This window comes from Lolium perenne, chromosome 3 (assembly GCF_019359855.2).
Source record: "Lolium perenne isolate Kyuss_39 chromosome 3, Kyuss_2.0, whole genome shotgun sequence".
Lineage (NCBI taxonomy): Eukaryota > Viridiplantae > Streptophyta > Magnoliopsida > Poales > Poaceae > Lolium > Lolium perenne.
Window position 1 is genome coordinate 60,571,152 of NC_067246.2, and position 18,546 is coordinate 60,589,697.

Below are 18,546 nucleotides of genomic sequence, written 5' to 3' on the forward strand. Positions count from 1 at the left end.
GGTCTTCTGGTGAATTGAACATCTTGGCAAGGTTAAGGAAAGTCGAGGGCTCCTCTTTCTTCGGGAAGAAGTAGGGGAACAACGCTGACAATCCTGCATTAGCATTTGCCACGCCTTCACGAATTTCGGACCCATGCAGCTCCAGATAGGAAAGTGCGTCAAGGAGAGGGTCATCGACAGGATTCGCCAAATCAAAATCTTGGTTTGTTTGGTCTGTCAAGAAAATAAAGCATTGGTCAAACAACAAGAAACAGCGGCTCTCATAAAAATAGAAGGGATCAATGACATTACTGAAAGTGCGTCGACTTTGTGATTTCAGGCGCTTGAGGATCCCTTGTTCACGAGAAGCTTGTGCAGCTTTGTGCTCGTTTAAGGCAGATGCAGTATCCTCAAGTTTTTTCTGCAGTTCCTCGACACTAGCAGTTTTTGCCTTGGCTTCATCAGCTTCGGCCTTGGCTTCGCTAGCAACAAGTTCGGCTTTCTTACGAGCCGCCTCACTTTGCCCAAGTTTTTGAGCAAGTGCGTCGGCACGTTTGTTGGCCTCTGCAAGTTTCTCTGTCGAGATATAAAAAAGAGAGAGAAGAAAGATCAAAAATCGCAACAAGCAACAGGAGCAAAAAGTCAAGGAAAAACGGCAAGTATAAAAATTGTTACCTTCGGCTCTGCTAGCATACTCACGGTACCCAATAAATTAGGATCCGATGCGGAGAAGCTCTTTGATCATGGGCTGTTAAAGAAGAACACAGCAAGATAAACTTAGGCATGAAAAAGAGAGTGAAGGCGCGAAGAAGCAAAATAGCGGAAATATAGATATCGACAAACTTACATCATCCAAGAGCAGAGTCGACGAGCTGCCCAATTGAAGGGCAGGTTCAAGATTTGTTTCAATCCTTGTCCTTTTGGGTGAAGGAGCAAGGGGGCTTGCTGGCGGAGTTGTGGTGACGACGTTTTGTTGAGGAGGCGAAGATTCTTCTCCTTCAACTAGTGTGTCTGAGGCAAGTACAGTATATGACGTGCTTGTTCGAGGAGCTACATCAACAGTTGGTACTTCTTCCTCGTCATCACTGTTGATCAAAAAATCGGCAGCATAAAAAACAAGACAAGATAAATATTTCGAGTACAAGCATAAGAAGAAATAAAGACGACTTACGAGCTGACGAAGGATCCAAGATAAGGATCGTAAGCTGCCTTCTGATGTGAAGGATCAACTTCTTCGGCTTTAGAAGTGCCGGAATCTTCGACATCAATCCTTTTCCTTTTGCCTTTTGGGGAAACAGCAGGAGGAAGGGATTGCGTCGATTCACTGGCTTCAGATTCAACTTCTTTTTCATGGGAAGCCGCAGATTTGTGAGAACCTGCAACTTCACTTTCAGGAATAGAAGAACCTTGAGTGTCTTCAGCAACGATAGCCTGTTCTTCGACTTCTCCATCCTCAGGAAGAGGAGGAAGGGAAGCCATAGTAGGATGGTTCTGCAAGAAAACAGCGACAAAAGAAAATTAGCGAGATACCAATACAGTGAGATGCAAGGAAAGTTCGGAACAAGACAGAAACTCGAGAAGACAAAATACCTCGGGAAGAGGATTGGTAGCACTGTATGGTTCCACTCGACAAGAGGAAGGAATAGGATCCTTCTTGGCTAGTCGAGAAACTCTTCGAATCAATTTCTCCAAGTCCTTTGCAGAAAGATCACTGGAGACTCTATTGGCATCGTTTTCACCAGAATACGTCCAAAGGGGATTTTTGCGAGCCTGAAGAGGCTGCACTCTAATCCTAAGGAAGTAGGCAGTAATTTGAACACCGGATAGTTCTTTGCCTCGAGTATTTTGAAGCTGATGAATACGAGACATAAGTGCTTCTGTCGCCTTTTTCTCTTCTTCGGAAGCTTCAGCGTCCCAGGAATGGCGGCGCTGATTTTTGGCACTTCCGTCGAAAGGGATTATGTTGTGTTCCACAGAGTTGGCGCTTTCTTCATGAATGTAGAGCCACCTTTTGCGCCATCCTTGGACAGAATCAGGAAATTTGACGTCGAAGTAATCGACATCAGTTCGGACACAGATAACAACGCCGCCTATGTTATAGGTGGCGTTGTGGGAGCCATTGCGGCGGAGGCAGAAAATGCGCTTCCACAGAATCCAATTAGGAGGGATTCCGAGGAAGCATTCGCAAAGTGTGATAAAAATGGAAATGTGAAGGATGGAATTGGGGGTCAACTGGTGCAGTTGAATCCCGTAAACAAAAAGAAGGCCGCGGAGGAAATCGTGAATTGGGGCCGAAAGGCCGCGGATGAGGTGATCAACGAAACTAACCCGGTACTCCATTGGAGGGTTGGGGTAGCTTTCTTCGCTGGGAAAGCGGATGGCGTCTTCCTTCTTCATGAGGCCAAGCCTCTTCAGCATGTTGACGTCCTGGTTGGAGATTTTAGATCTCTCCCACTCAAGAGCTTCGGTGGCCATCTTGGATTCTGGAGTGCCGTGGCGTGTGAGTCGCGTGCGCGGTGGCATCAACGGCAATGGGCAAAGCAATGTTCGTGAGTGCGGAAGATCAGAGAGAGTTGGGCGCAGGGGAAGCTTTTGCGAAGAGGAACAGATGTGCGGCGCAAGCGAGGGAGTAAACGGAGGTTGAAGAAAGGTTTATATAAGAATCGGGTGAAGCAATACACCGTTGGATGAAGAAATCGTGTGGTGACAACAAATCTTCTAGATAAAAGGGTAAAAAGGTATTTTTACTGAGATAAGCGTTACCGTACGTGCGCCAGGAAAAGCGGAGGACGTGTGTCCCCCACTTGCACGACGTGTCAACGTGGTAAAAGCAATGGACACCCAGGGCAGAAAAATCACGACTATTAAACAGAGATGAAGTAAATTTGATTAAGGGAAGCATGCCGACAAGAAAATAAAAGAAGATTGGCGACAGGAGGAGTTATTTGAATACTTCGGGAGCCTTTGATCAAATACAAGTTTTTGCCCAAATGCTCGGGGGCTACTTCGACAAAAAGTAAAATTTCGAGTATGGCAGTATAGAAATTGCGGGAGCCTACAACCAAGAACAAGTCCTTGGCTGTAGCCTCGGGGGCTACTCCCATCGGGAGCGCTGTTCGCGCACCCGAGAGATAAAAAGAATACCATATTGGAACATAATGACAATATAGTGACAAGGTGGACTAAAATGTTGAGCCTACAGCCAAGCACAAGTTCTTGGCTGTAGCCTCGGGGGCTACTCCCATCGGGAACGCTGTTCGCGTACCCGATGAAGTTCAAAAATAAAAGATAGAAAAGCAAGAGAGTATATTTCGAGTTATAATTAACTCTACATATACTCCCATCGGGAGAGCAATATAAGTCATATTTGACTCGATAAAATGTGCCATTCCAACAGCCAGAAAAGCACTCGACAATATATTCTCAGAACGCCAAAGTTGCGATCAATTTCTGAATGCCGCAAATTTGCGAAGGTAAGACCCCAGATCCGTTCTGCTGGGCGTGGCATCGCCAAAGACTGCGCTCTGCTACTTTTATCCGTATCAACAGATATGAAGAAAAATCCTAACGAACGCGTTAGGTACCCGATAAATTTGACTGGGACTCGACAGAATGGTAAGACCTTAAGCGGCACCTGTCGAAGTTTACACCAGTATCCCGAGATCATGTCCAGGGACGTGATCTTGAAGTAGGTTTTTGCGGATTGCCACTAGAGCAGTTAACTAGTACCTGATCCGTCAGATTAACTAGCCCCAATTACCAGTATCCCTGTACAATATATAATTTTATGTGAAGAAATATAAAAAAGTTAAAGCTTTTGAGTAAAAATAAACAGTGGAGATTTTCCCTGACTCTACGATTCAAGCAAAATCTCGGGGGCTACTGACATAGGCATCCCAAATGGGCCTGCCGAAGATAGTACCCGGGGTTTACTGAAGGCCCACTACCCGAAGAATAAGAAGATTCGGGAGCCCAAGATATATTAAGGAAAGTTAAGAGTTGTAATAGGAAGTGTTATTTGTAATCTGGCGGGATGAGTTAGAAACCGTCCCGGACTCTGTAACTTGTATAGCACGAATCCCTCGGTCCACCTCCTATATAAAGGTGGAGTCGAGGGACGAAGAGATAATCGAATCATTGTCTGCAAACCCTAGATTTCATAATCGTCGAGTACTTTTCGGCTGAAACCTTCGAGATCTACTTGCCCTCTACTTTCAACTAAACCCTAGCCTACAATCCATAGGCATTGACAAGTTGATACCTTGTCACTTACTCCGGCGGTCGCGGCGGTCGCGGCGGCGCGGATCTAACCGTGCGTGCGGCGGCGTGCGGCGGCGCGGATCTAACCGCGATAGCGGCGGCGAGCGTGCAGCGGCGCGGATCTAACTGGCAGTGCGTGGCGGCGCAGGCGGCGGCGCGGATCTAACCGTGCGTGCGGCTGCGTGCGGCGGCGCGGATCTAACCGTGCGTGCGGCGGCGCGGATCTAACCGTGCGTGCGTCGTGGATCTAAGAGTGCCGGTGAGGATCTAACCGTCAGAAATAGTTGAAATGTCTCTCTCTGTCTCACTTTCGATTCTATTCTCAGATCTGTTGAATGATGAAGAACACCAAGACGGCGGCCGTGCCGACAGTGGTCATCGATGCCACGAACATTGAAGCCATCGCCTACAACATCGCTTCGACGGCGCAGACCCAGCCTTCAATGTTGGAGCCTGTTGATGTCTCACTTCCGGTGCCGAGAGTGCGAATCGATGCCAAGACGATTGAAGCCATCGTCTACAACCGCGCTGCAAAGCCGCCGATCCAGCCCTCCGTAGATCCGTCGCTGATGAAGTACACCAAGACAGCGGCGGTTCCAACAATGGTCATCGATGCCACGAACATTGAAGCCATCGCCGATAACATCGCTTCAACGGCGGATGGCGCAGATGACCACCCCTCAGCCGCCCGTCGTCCCGGCCTTTCTTGCCCATCGCTGCGCGGCCGTGTTCGACGCCGCAAATTGGGATAAATTATGATAAATTTGTATTTTTCAATTTCCAATTGGGATAAAATTGTTCGAACTACTACCTCCGTCTCAAAAAAAGCTTCTCCACGTTCTTGATGTGTCCATGTATATCCGTATGTATGATTTGAATTCTATCCCAACTTGATTGGGAAGATATTGATATGTATTTGATCCGGAGGCTGGTACATGCTTTCACTTTTGGGATCCCTTCACTTTTATAAAATGTTCATGCATGCTAAAATTATCGTGCGCATTACTTACCACAAGTAGGAAATTGTACACCAAAATACAGTGCTTAGAGCCGCAACAAAATACAGTGGTTAGAGCCATCTACTGAATAACAATTCTATACTAAATCGTCTACCAAAACCACATAACTGCTAGGACAGGGATGACACCTAATAAAACTGCACAGATGAATCTACTTTTCTCCTTTCCCATCACTTTAAGTTCATGTTCTAGATTTTCTACCACTTGATCAAACAAAAGAAGCCTGGTGACCAGAATCTGTCTCAGCAGTTGTGTGGAGCCCACAGCCCCACGCATCACGAGCAACTCTCCTATCCTTTCGTTCCTCTGAAGAGACAGCCTCTGAAGAGACAAGCGAAAAGGGACAATACGTCAGAAGAGATGGATGGAGTCAAAGATCATTTGGCGAAAGCAACCGCGATACTGCGAATTAAAATAAGTCATCGATAACGATGAGAAATCGACGCGTACTAGATGTAAAGCCTGGACCGTTAGGAGTATGCATGGTACTAACTGTCCCTGATGACTTGTTCATAGAGTGGGCGAAGATTGCATACCTGACTTTCAGTTTCAGGTCATGAAACTGGAAATAACAGGGAAGGTCTGCAGATGTTTTTTTTCGAGAGTACAAGGTCTGCAGAATTTATTCGTAATCCTCAGAGGGTAAATTAACATAGGTAGTATACAAAAAAAACGAAATCAATTTCCGGTAAGAATTGCTACTAATTCAATTGCAGATGATTTTGATGTTCTATGTGAAGCTTGTCTCAGCGGCAAGATGTTCTATGTGAAGCTTGTCCTCCTCGTTCTCATGTGCGGCTCCTTCATGGGCCTTCTCCACTCGCCATCGATCCACCATGGCGACGACGAACACAAAACGCAGTGACCAAAACATTTTACATATTAAGGGCAACCCTGGTGTCTGATCTTGGAGATGAGTGACATTAGATTGATGATTTATTCTCAATCTGCCTGTCTGGAAACACAGGTCCCCCGAAGCGTCGAAGGTGATGTGGACAACGAACGCCGGTCAGAAGGACTGGGGTTACTTGTCGAACGTGAGGATCGACTGGTCGCGGATTTCCATGGCGGTGCAAGAAGTTTCTAGAGCAGAAGATCAGTTACGAGTAGGGCTCCTGAACTTCGACGGGGAGGAGATGGACCAGTGGAGGACGCTGTTTCCGCGGAATGCGGCCGTCTCCGCGGTGCACCTGGAGCGCGTCTCGAGCAACGTCACCTGGGAGCACCTGTACCCGGCGTGGATTGACGAGGAGGAGCTGTACGCCGCGCCGACGTGCCCGTACCTGCCGGAGCCGGCCGTGGAGGGACTAGAGTACGACGTCGTCGCGGTGAATCTCCCGTGCAGCGGCGCTACAGGCTGGTCCAAGGACGTGCCGCGGCTGCACCTGCAGCTGGCGGCGGCGAGGCTCGCCATCGCGGGCAGATCGGAGAAGGCGGTGCACGTGGTCGTGGTGAGCCAGTGCTTCCCGGCTCCAAACCTGTTCAGGTGCAAAGACGAGGTCATACGCGACGGCGATGTGTGGGTTTACAGACCAGACGTGGGCGAGCTCCGGTGGAAGCTCGCGCTTCCCGTCGGGTCCTGCAAGCTCGCCATGCCGATCAAAGCACTCGGTACGTACTTGAGCTGCGGCAGCGCGCGCCACACAATTTCATCTCATGGTTGCAGTCCCTTACTAATTATGCGCGTGATTGGCCGAACAGGGGAATCGTACGTGTCGTCGGCGCCGCGGCGGGAGGCGTACGCGACGATCCTCCACTCGGAGCAGCTGTACGCATGCGGCGCCATGGTGGCTGCGCAGAGCATCAGGATGGCTGGGTCAGACCGGGACATGGTGGCGGAGGAGCAGAGGCTGGAGAGTTGGAGACGAAGGTAGAGTTGTAGCGACCGGATAAGGAACCTCGTGAGCGGCCGTGGACAGGTGGGGCCAATGGAACGCTGTCCCCGGATGATAACTAGGCTTTTCCATATTTTAATGGTACTCTGCCGCTATGCCCATCACCGGTTAACGACGTTTGGTGTCCGTTTGTGAGGTCAGAATCTCAAAACGAATCCAACGGTAATGGATACGTGCTCACGTATACACGCGGTTACCAAATCCACCCTCAAATACGGCAAGATCTGTCTCAACTCTCAACTTCTCCTTGCGAATAAGCTCTGAATTCTTGTTTTCTTCCTCCACAATACGCTTTAGCTCGAATATCATCAGGTTTTTACGGGCCAATTCATCACCTAAATTGGCCACCTTCTCCTCCAAATCCATCCTCTGGCTACACCACTGGGTTGATTCATCTTGGTATGCAATGTACCATGGATCATCGGCTTGCCTGGCTAACTGTAACAATAATGGAAAAAAGAACAACTGAAATCACTCCAACAGGCCATGGCGGAACTTCAAATTCAACGGTAGTACAGAGAGCTGAAGCTAGATACCTGCACTTCCGACGAGGTAGGAGAAGTAGAACGTGGCCACGACATAATCGAATCGCCACCCTCGCCGGTGTACCCGCTACGACCAGACATTGAGGACTATTCCGTACCTGCAAACTCCAATAAATTACAGGAACCGAATCGATTAGGGGGCGGGGGAAGCAGAAGCGGAGGTCTTACCAAGCTATACCAATTGGTGCGCGGAACAAATCCCGGTCGTCGTGGGCGGCGGATCTGCTTGCGGTGGACTTTCCTGCGGTGGGTACAATGCGTGCGGACGAAAGAAGTGTTGGAGCCGTGGTTGACGTGCAGCGCCGCAGTTCGTCCGACGCCGCCAGGGGACAGAGCCGGCGGCGCGACGAGGCGCCGGCGATGGCTGCTCCGTCCGACGGTGGGGAACGAGCTGCCAGCGGTTCTCCGATCTAGCTTAAAAATAATTAATTAGCGAACTTGTTGTTTCTCTCTATGATATTCTCTAAAGACATATATCAGAGCGGCAATATGTGAGTTTTCCTGAAAAATAGACGACCCCACTAGTCATTGGCTGCGCAGGCCCCACAGAGCGGCAATATATGATTTTTTCTCTCTAAATAAATAGACGACCCCACTGGTTATTGGCTGCGGCAGCCCCACAGAGCGGCAATATGTGTCTTTTCCTGAAAAATAGACGACCCCACTGGTCATTGGCTGCGCAGGCCCCACAGAGCGGCAATATATGATTTTTTCTCTCTAAATAAATAGACGACCCCACTGGTCATTGGCTGCGGCAGCCCCACAGAGCGGCAATATGTGTCTTTTCCTGAAAAATAGACGACCCCACTGGTCATTGGCTGCGGAGGCCCCACAGAGCGGCAATATATGATTTTCTCTAAATAAATAGATGACCCCACTGGTCATTGGTTGCGGCAGCCCCATAGAGCGGTAATATATGTCTTTCCTGAAAAATATACGACCCCACTGGTCATTGACTGCGGCAGCCCTATAGAGCGGCCCCATTTGTCATTGGCAGCAACGCGTATAAAATCATGACATAAAACGGCCCACACGTCAGCGATAGATGGATGGCTGCTCCGAAGTGTCTCCTGACCCTACCCGTCAGCATGAGACGGTCAGGGAGGAGCTGCCCCTGTGCGGCCCCACCCGGTCAGACTAACGGTCAAGGCCTCTGACCTGACGGCTACCGGCCGTTCCAGCACTTGTGCGTGTTTCAAACTAGAGGAGGGGAAAACTGAGGAAAAACTAAGGGACTGGGGAAAACTGAGTACAACTAACGAACCAGGGGCACGAAAATAGAAATCCCTACTATGTAACCATATTGACTTGTGGTTAGTCTAGTGTTTGGGAAATGTTTCTCTGAATTTAGAGGTTTGCCTTGGGTTCTTCAATGGTTCAAGGGTACATTTGGTTATGGCTTGTCAAAGATTGATAGAATGTCTCTAGTTGGCTTTCTTGGTCGCTTTCCTCTATTTGTAACCTCAGGAACTGATGTCCTGGGCTTGACACCTCAATACATGCATTTGATGACTAAGTTGCTTCCTTGTGGCTCCCTCTCTAGTTCAAGTTTCAACCATGCCTTGTTCATCTCTCCTTGAGGATGAGCTCGGCTGTTTACTTGACTTGCAATTTTGCCTATTTTATTTCATACTAGATATTTGTTTTGGTACTGTTGTCAATTGCATAGTTACTATTACTCTGACTTCAAGCTTTTATCTTCATTGATGATTACTGATAATATAGTTGATTGTAATGTCAACATTCTTTCCATTTCTCTCTATGCCTTTTGTTGGAATTCAATAGAGCTTAGTCGCATGTTTTCAGGTCTGGTTACTAACATTGCTTTACTGCTGTTGTCAGATTTTCCTGCCTACCTTCATGGTTCAGTGAAATTAAATGTGAAATGCTGTCACTTTTACTATTGTTGGCCATTTATCACTTGGTCACAGTTCACTGTGTTCTCCTTCTAGTTTGCCTTTATTTTTTCATACATAGATTCTAGGGCCATTCCTAGAATTTTAGCTCATATATTAAAATTCCTCACTTTCAAAGTGTTGGCAATATTTTAACCTTAACCCCTTTCTTGTAGCCTTTGATGTGTGTGCAGGTCATGAAGTGTAGCATCTCCAATAGAAGATGTAGTGTACGTTTAGTCTAGGTTTCAATCCCCTCACTACAAGAAAAGTTGCCATGGCCGACGAAGTTGAAGTTGCGCCGTGGTTGCTGGTGTATCATGGCCGACGATTTTTGGTCCCTCCGTGGTGCATGTCAAAACTTTTTTTTTCTCGTTTTTGAGGCCACCTAGCCCGACGAAAGCGGCCAAAACGTCGCGTATGGTGGTCCGGGACGTGGTGCATCTCGAAATCTCGGGTTCGCCGGCCGAGTCAACGCAAATCCGCACCGCCGAGGGATGTAGGGCCCAGATGGCAGCCTCTCTGGCATTGTTTTTTTTCTCGATCGCGCCATCTCGTTCAACGTTCTCCGATCGAGCCGTTTACGATGCAGGATCATGGGTCCCGCATGTCATCCTCTATGAACCAAAATTCTTTCTATTCTTGGATTTTTTTGACCCAATGTTTTCTGGCGACTTCCTTTTTCTTTTGATCCCTTGCCGCCTTGGAAACGCTGAGACCGCTGCTGCTAAATGGGACCCGCATGTCATCCTCTATGTGCAATCAACTTTCTTTTCTTGGAGTTTTTTTGGCACCTCAAATTTGGTCACTTGCCTTTTTCTTTCGATCCCCTGCCGCCTCTCAAACGGTGATACCGCTGCTGCTAACTGGGACCCGCATGTCATCCTCTATGTACTATAAAACTTTCTTTTCTTGAATTATTTTTGGCACCTCATATTTGGTCACTTACCTTTTTCTTTCGATCCACTGCCGCCTCTCAAACGGTGATACCGCTGCTGCTAAATGGGACCCGCATGTCATCCTCTATGTACTATAAAACTTTCTTTTCTTGAATTATTTTTGGCTCCTCATATTTTTTCACTTGCCTTTTTCTTTTGATCCCCTGCCGCCTCTCAAACGGTGATACCGCTGCTGCTAAATGGGACCCGCATGTCATCCTCTATGTACTATAAAACTTTCTTTTCTTGAATTATTTTTGGCTCCTGATATTTTTTCGCTTGCCTTTTTCTTTCGATCTCATGCCACGTTTGAAACGTTGAGGAACCTGCAGGCTCATGGGACCCGCATGTCATCCTCTATGTACTATAAAAGTTCATTTTCTTGGTTTTTTTTCACCCTCTGATTTTTGGAAATTTCTTTTTTCTTTTGATCCCCTGCCGCCTCTCAAACGGTGATACCGCTGCTGCTAAATGGGACCCGCATGTCATCCTCTATGTACTATAAAACTTTCTTTTCTTGGATTATTTTTGGCACCTCATATTCGTTCACTTGCCTTTTTCTTTCGATCCCCTGCCGCCTCTCAAACAGTGAGACCGCTGCAGCTAAATGGGACCCGCATGTCATCCTCTATGAGCAATCAACTTTCTTTTCTTGGAGTTTTTTTTGGCACCTCATATTTGGGCACTTGCCTTTGTCTTTCGATCTCATGCCACGTTTGAAACGTTGAGGAACCTCTTGGCTCATGGGACCCGCATGTCATCCTCTATGTGCTATAAAAGTTTCCTTTGTTGGTTTTTTTCACCCTCTGATTTTTGGCTTGCCTTTTTCTTTTGATCCCCTGCCCCCTTTGAAACGTTGAGTAAGCTGTTGGCTCAAGGGACCCGCATGTCATCCTCTATGTCCATCAACTTTCTTTTCTTGGATTTTTTTCACCCCCTAATTACTAGCTACTTTCTTTTTCTTTTGATCTCAAGCCGCATTACAAACATTGAGACCGCTGCTGCAAAATGGGACCCACATGTCATCCTCTATGTACAATAAAGTTTCTTTTCTTGGATTATCTTTTGCTCCTGATATTTTGTCACTTGCCTTTTTCTTTCGATCTCATGCCGCCTTTGAAACGTTGAGTAAGCTGCTGGCTCATGGGTCCCGCATGTCATCCTCTACAAACAATAAAAGTTTCCTTTCTTGGAGTTATTTTTTACCCCTAATTTCTGGCTATTTGCCTTTTTCTTTTGATCTCCTGCCCCTTTGAAACGATGAGGACGCTGTTGGCAGGTCGGTCCCACAAGTCATCCTCTATGAACAATAAAAGTTTCCTTTGATGGATTTTTTTTGAACCCCTAATTAATTTCTGGATATTTCCTTTTTTTTTCTTTGATCCCCTGCCGCCTTGGAATCGTTGAGGATGCTGCTGCCTCATGGGTCCCGCATGTCATCCTCTCAGAACGGTAAATGTTTCTTTTCTTGGATATTGTTTACCAAATGATTTTTGGCTTATTTTTTCTTTCGATATCCTGCCGCCTTTAAAACGTTGAGGACGCTGCTGGCTCACGGGTCCCACATGTCAGCCTCTATGAACAATAAACGCTGAGGATGTTGCTGCCTCATGGGTCCCGCATGTCATCCTCTCAGAACGAAAATGTTTCTTTTCTTGGATTTTTTACCAACAGATTTTTGGTTTATTTTTTCTTTCCATCCCCTGCCGCCTTTAAAACGACGCTGCTGGCTCATGGGTCCCCGATGTCAGCCTCCCCGTACAAGAAACATGTGATATCTTGATTATTTTGCAGACAATAAACAGTGTATTGCGCTCTGAGCTATTTCAACGGATAAATTAAATCTTTATTTTTACATAAACAAATTTATATGCTGAATCTCCTTGTTTTTGTTTTTGCGAAGCATAGGACTTTCCTGTTTTTTTTAGAAAAATCCGAACTATCCTGTTTTGGAGTGGGCTGAAATTGTACGAGTCAAAAGGCCCAGCAGGATAGTTCGAATGCCCAGATGTCCACATGCAGCCCAATTGAAATCGTTCTTTTTTTGGATTTTTTTCACCCCCTGATTTCTGGCTACTTCATTTTTCTTTTGGTCCTGTGCCGCCTTGGAAACGTTGAGACCGCTGCTGCAAAATGGGACCCGCATGTCATCCTCTATGTACATTAAAATTTCTTTTCTTAGATTATTTTTGGCTCCTGATATTTGGTCACTTGCCTTTTTCTTTCGATCCCGTGCAGCCTCTCAAACGGTGATACCGCTGCTACTAAATGGGACCCGCATGTCATACTCTATGTACAATCAAGTTTCTTTTCTTGAATTATTTTTGGCTCCTGATATTTGGTCACTTGCCTTTTTCTTTCAATCTCATGCCACATTTGAAACGTTGAAAAACCTGCTGGCTCATGGGACCCGCATGTCATCCTCTATGTACAATAAAACTTTCTTTTCTTCGATTTTTTTTGGGACCTCATATTTGGTCACTTGCCTTTTTCTTTCGATCCCCTGCCGCCTCTCAAACGGTGATACCACAGCTGCTAAATGGGACCCGCATGTCATACTCCATGTACAATCAAGTTTCTTTTCTTGAATTATTTTTGGATCCTGATATTTGGTCACTTGCCTTTTTCTTTCGATCTCATGCCACGTTTGAAACGTTGAAAAACCTGCTGGCTCATGGGACCCGCATGTCATCCTCTATGTACTATAAAAGTTCATTTTCTTGGTTTTTTTTTCACCCTCTGATTTTCGGCTATTTCCTTTTTCTTTTGATCCCCTGCCGCCTTTGAAACGTTGAGGACTCTGCTGGCTCATCGATAAAACTTTCCTTTCTTGGAGTTTTTTTACCCCCTAATTTCTGGCTACTTTCTTTTTCTTTTGATCTCAAGCCGCATTTGAAACGTTGAGACCGCTGCTGCTAAATGGGACCCGCATGTCATCCTCTATGTACAATAAAGTTTTCTTTTCTTGGATTATCTTTGTCTCCTGATATTTTGTCACTTGCCTTTTTCTTTCGATCTCATGCCGCCTTTGAAACGTTGAGTAAGTTGCTGGCTCATGGGTCCCGCATGTCATCCTCTACGAACAATAAAAGTTTCCTTTCTTGGAGTTATTTTTGAACCCTAATTTCTGGCTACTTCCTTTTTCTTTTGATCCCGTGCCGCCTTGGAAACGTTGAGACCGCTGCTGCTAAATGGGTCCTGCATGTCATCCTCTATGTACAATAAAATTTCTTTCTTCGATTATTTTCGGGTCCTGATATTTGGTCACTTGCCTTTTTCTTTCGATCTCATGCCGCCTTTGAAACATTGAGGAAGCTGCTGGAGCATGGGTCCCGCATGTCATCCTCTATGAACAATAAAAGTTTTCTTTCTTGGAGTTATTTTTTACCCCTAATTTCTGGCTACTTCCTTTTTCTTTTGATCCCCTGCCGCCTTTGAAACGTTGAAGACTTTGCTGGCTCATGGGTCCCACATGTCAGCCTCTATGAACAATAAACACTTCCTTTCTTGGAGTTATTTTGTACCCCTAATTTCTGGCTATTTGCCTTTTTTCTTTCGATCCCCAGTCGCCTTCTAAACATAGAGGACGCTGCTGGTTCGTGGGTCCCAGATGTCAGCCTCCATGGACAATAAACCTCTCCTTTGTTGGATTTATTTTTCACCCTCTGATTTTGGCTATTTCCTTTTTCTTTTGATCCACTGCCGCCTTGGAAACATTGAGTAAGCTGCTGACACATGGGGCCCGCATGTCATCCTCTATGTACAATCAACTTGCAAGATCTTCGAGCGAAAGAGCTTGTATTAGTGGGACCCATATGTCAACCTCTATGTACAATAAAAGTTTCCTTTCTTGGATTATTTTTAGCTCCTGATATTCGGTCACTTTCCTTTTTCTTTCGATCTCAAGCCGCCTCTGAAACGTTGAGTAAGGTGCTGGCTCATGGGACCCACATGTCATCCTCTATGTACAATAAAGTTCCTTTTCTTGGATTTTTTTTACCCCTGATTTTTGGTCACTTGCCTTGACGCTGCTGGCTCATGGGTCCCACATGTCAGCATCTATGAACAATAAACCTTTCCTTTGTTGGATTTATTGTTTACCCCTAATTTCTGGCTATTTGCCTTTTTCTTTTGATCCCCACCGGCCTTTGAAAACGTTGAGGAACCTGCTGGCTCATGGGACCCGCATGTCATCCTCTATGTACTATAAAATTTCTTTTCTTGGTTTTTTTTCACCTCTGATTTTTGGCTATTTCCTTTTTCTTTTGATCCCCTGCCGCCTTGGAAACGTTGAGTAAGCTGCTGACTCATGGGACCCGCATGTCATCCTCTATGTACAATCAACTTTCTTTTTTTGGAGTTTTTTTACCCCTAATTTCTGGCTACTTTCTTTTTCTTTTGATCTCAAACCGCATTTTAAACGCTGAAACCGCTGCTGCAAAATGGGACCCGCATGTCATCCTCTATGTACAATAAGTTTCATTTCTTGGATTATTTTTGGCTCCTGATATTTGGTCACTTGCCTTTTTCTTCCGATCTCATGCCGCCTTTGAAACGTTGAGTAAGCTGCTGGCTCATGGGTCCCGCATGTCATCCTCTACGAACAATAAAAGTTTCATTTCTTGGAGTAATTTTTGGCCCCTAATTTCTGGCTACTTCCTTTTTTCTTTTGATCCACTGCCGCCTTTGAAACGGTGAGGATTCTGCAGACTAATACAAGCTTTTTCTCTCCAAGATCTTGCAAGTTGATAGATTAAATCATGGAATTATTAGGATATGTTTTAAATTTCAAATCCACTTTATGAATTATTAAAAATACCGTTATCCATGTGGGTATGGAGCGAACAAGGATTTTCATATTGGGCATGAGCAGTTTCAAAAATTGGAACCCAATAATTCAAAATAAATAAAAACAACTTTTATGTAGAATCTCCGCGTTTTTTTTCTTTTGCCATTCATAGGATCTGTGTTTCATTAGAAAATGGCCGAAATTGCATGAGCAGAAAGGCCCATTTGTAGTTATTGGGCTTCGACAGCCGGAGCAAGTAGGCCGAGAGCAATTACCATGTAGATGGCCGTTGGCAACCCAAAGTGAAATATTGGGCCCAACAGGGGAAGGCTGAACAGTACTATTTTCTAATTGGAAGGTGGTACATGGCGTAATCCTGCCAAAAAAAAAGATGGACACGGGTTGCTGAAATTTGCCCATCTGCGCCTAATATCGCCGCCGCGGCTCCGCTTCCGCCGCCGCCGCCATGCCTCGTCTCGCGTCGAGCTCGCGGTACTGCCGCGTATCGGGCACGGGGTACCGCGGCATCCGCGCGCGCCCCAAAGGTACGTATTACGCGGAGATACGTGACGGCGGCGAGCGCATCGGCCTCGGCACCTACGAGACCGTGCACGAGGCCACGCGCGCGTACGACGCCGTGGCGTGGCGGCTCGGGCGCCCGCGATCGTCGATGAATTTCCATGACGTGTGGACGCGCCAGCAGGCCGAGGATCTCGCACCGCCGCCGTACATCGTTAGACAGGAGGAATAGCACCGCCGCCGCGAGACGGAGCGCCGTTTGCGCATCGCCGAGCGGGACGAGCGCGCAGCGCGCGAGTGGGCGGCCCGCTTCCCCGAGGACGTTGCCGCCGAGAACGAGCACTTCCGCAGACGGAGGGCGGAGAAGGCTACGAGGCGGGCAGCGAAGAAGGAGGACCGCGCACGACGGAGGGCGGAGAAGGCGACGAAGCGGGCCTTCATCGAAGCGCAGCTCGCCGGGCCGATAACCATTGGCGAGGACGACCCCCATTGGATTGACCTCTTCTCGTCGGATCCGGTGTCGGGCACGACACCGGACTCGTCAGATGTCGAGTTTTAGTTTAGTTTTATCGCACTACTTTGTAAAAATATGAACTACGGAGTATCTATCAAGCTAATTTTATCCTATTTTATGTCTATTTCTAGTCTTTGTTTGATCTTCTGTTTCTTGCACTCTATTTTTCATTATATTCTGTTTTTGGCGCTGCATTTATAGCGCCTCTGAAAATACGCTGTTTCAGCCCTGCATTTGGCCGCCACAGTTTGCAGCTTCCGGTGAAGCTATTGCCGGCTCCATGCGCAGCATCAGCCATTCAGCCCACAGCGCCAAAATATAGAGCCACTGCTGGAGTTGCTGTAATATGTTTGTCAGCAGGAGCTTACCTAATTAGTTAAAAAAAAGATGTTCAGCGTGGGATTCGAAAAAAAGATCTTCATGTTTTTTTCCTAGCTATCCTAGTTCGGACTTTTTATTGTGTTGGCTAGTGCATGAAGCTTGACACCTGTATTATGTGATCCTGATATGAGGATAAGAACACCTTCAGCTTGCATTGCTAATGGTGTCTACTGTGAGATGGCGTACATTCAATGGAGACTGATGCAAGAGAGTTGGTACTAGTGAGCCTGCACTTGACATCATCGTGCCACCTGAAGTAGGTGGTGTATTGGGATTAGACTGATAAGCATAGCACCTTGCAAAGAACAAGATGATGCTAGTGTTGGTTAACGTGATTTTACGCCAAAAGTCATGTATGCTCAACAGGTGCCGTACCTAGTTTGGATATTGTGTTGTTACCCTTTTGTGGTTTGGTGTTTGTCCAACAGAGAAAGCTACTCTTTTCCCGTGTAAGTGTTATTATGTGAACAAAAGTTGTGCGTACATATATATCGGTCAGAGAACCAAGATTGCATATTCTTGCCTGGTTATAACACATAAGTCATAATAACAATTAAAGAGAAAAGGAACATTTGCCTTTGCAATGTGATTGTGCCAAGTAGATTAGACAACCAACCACAAACATTACAGGTCAACAGCCAAACGCATGCGAAAGTCCTAAGGTAAGCTCCATAATACATGTTGAAACCAAAAGCCTAGAAACCATAAGAAAGGTAGCTCCACATCACAGTTCCACGACAATAGCATACTGATCATAAAACATATATCAAGTCAGGACAGCTGCACCACTGGGTAAGCATCCATGGGGTCTGGCTCAAGAGCGAAGACTGTGTGAATGCTGCAAAATGTGGCTCTTGCCTCACCCCACCCATACATCTTATCATGGAACCTTACCAAATCAGCATGAATCATCTTGACATAAACATAGCTCCTCTCTCCATGCTGATGGGATTGAACAATGCGCCAGTTGCAGTGCTTCAGCTTGTCAAACAGTATGCAGGAGATGACGAAGCATGCTGGCTGGTCTTTTGTAGTGACAATGGCTTGGAGTAGCTGGTCCTGTGAACCACCCAACTGGATCTTTAGAGCTTGAAGGACAGTCCGTGCTATATAAGCTACCGTTGCTGACTTCAGCTCAGGTGAATGACAGCTGACATCTTGTCCTAGAGATGCAGATCCTTCTTGATCAGATTCAGCGGAATCATCACCACTACTTACAGGTGCGTCAGGTTCTACAGAAGGCACATCAGGTACATGCTCCAGTTCATAGGAGTCGGGTGGGACAGCACCGTTTGCTGAAATCTCTACAATACCAGCTCCAGGTAGACCACTAGTCTCTACAGAGGGTAAACCACCAATATCCACTTCAGAGGATTCTCGTGGCACGACACCTTTCGCTAGAGGCTCTACCCTACCAGCTCCAGGTCCACCACCAGTCAGTACTGTGGGCATAGTCATGACGGGTTCTACCAATACAAAACCTCCTTCGGGTGCAGGATCATCAGTAGCAACTCCAGCATCAGCACCAGTTAAATCGGTCTTGACAATAGGTAAACCGTTTTGCTCCAGTTCAGAGAATTCCCGTGGCACGACACCGTTCACTAGAGGCTCTACACTAGCAGCTCCAGCTGCACCACCAGTTTCTACAGCAGGGGGTAAACCCAATCCACAACCTTCTTCATGTGGCACGATGATGCCAGGTATAGGCTCATCAGTACCAGGTCCAGCTGCATCAGTCTCCATAGACAGTAAACAAGGTGGTGTCGGAGGTTTAAAAGACTGGCATGTCATTTCACCTTTGTCATCAGACAA

At 46.6% G+C, this 18,546-nt stretch overlaps 1 protein-coding gene across 1 annotated transcript; it reads left to right on the plus strand.

The window, feature by feature from the left end:
* The first annotated feature begins 5,814 nt into the window (after positions 1 to 5,814).
* Positions 5,815 to 7,132, plus strand: LOC127326095 (UDP-glucuronate:xylan alpha-glucuronosyltransferase 1-like). The gene is made up of 4 exons (XM_071827204.1): positions 5,815 to 5,869; positions 5,975 to 6,119; positions 6,226 to 6,869; positions 6,960 to 7,132. Exons 1-4 carry the CDS (start codon positions 5,815 to 5,817, stop codon positions 7,130 to 7,132), a joined length of 1,017 nt encoding a protein of 338 aa, XP_071683305.1.
* Positions 7,133 to 18,546: the final 11,414 nt, after the last annotated feature.

What these genes read in the sequence shown, in the direction of transcription:
- LOC127326095 (XM_071827204.1), top strand. Translation starts at nt 5,815, where the DNA reads ATGAAACTGGAAATAACAGGGAAGGTCTGCAGATGTTTTTTTTCGAGA. An exon ending in TTTTTTTTCGAGAGTACAAG is followed by an intron (nt 5,870 to 5,974) that starts GTCTGCAGAATT and finishes ATTCAATTGCAG; the next exon opens with ATGATTTTGATGTTCTATGT. An exon ending in CATGCCGATCAAAGCACTCG is followed by an intron (nt 6,870 to 6,959) that starts GTACGTACTTGA and finishes TTGGCCGAACAG; the next exon opens with GGGAATCGTACGTGTCGTCG.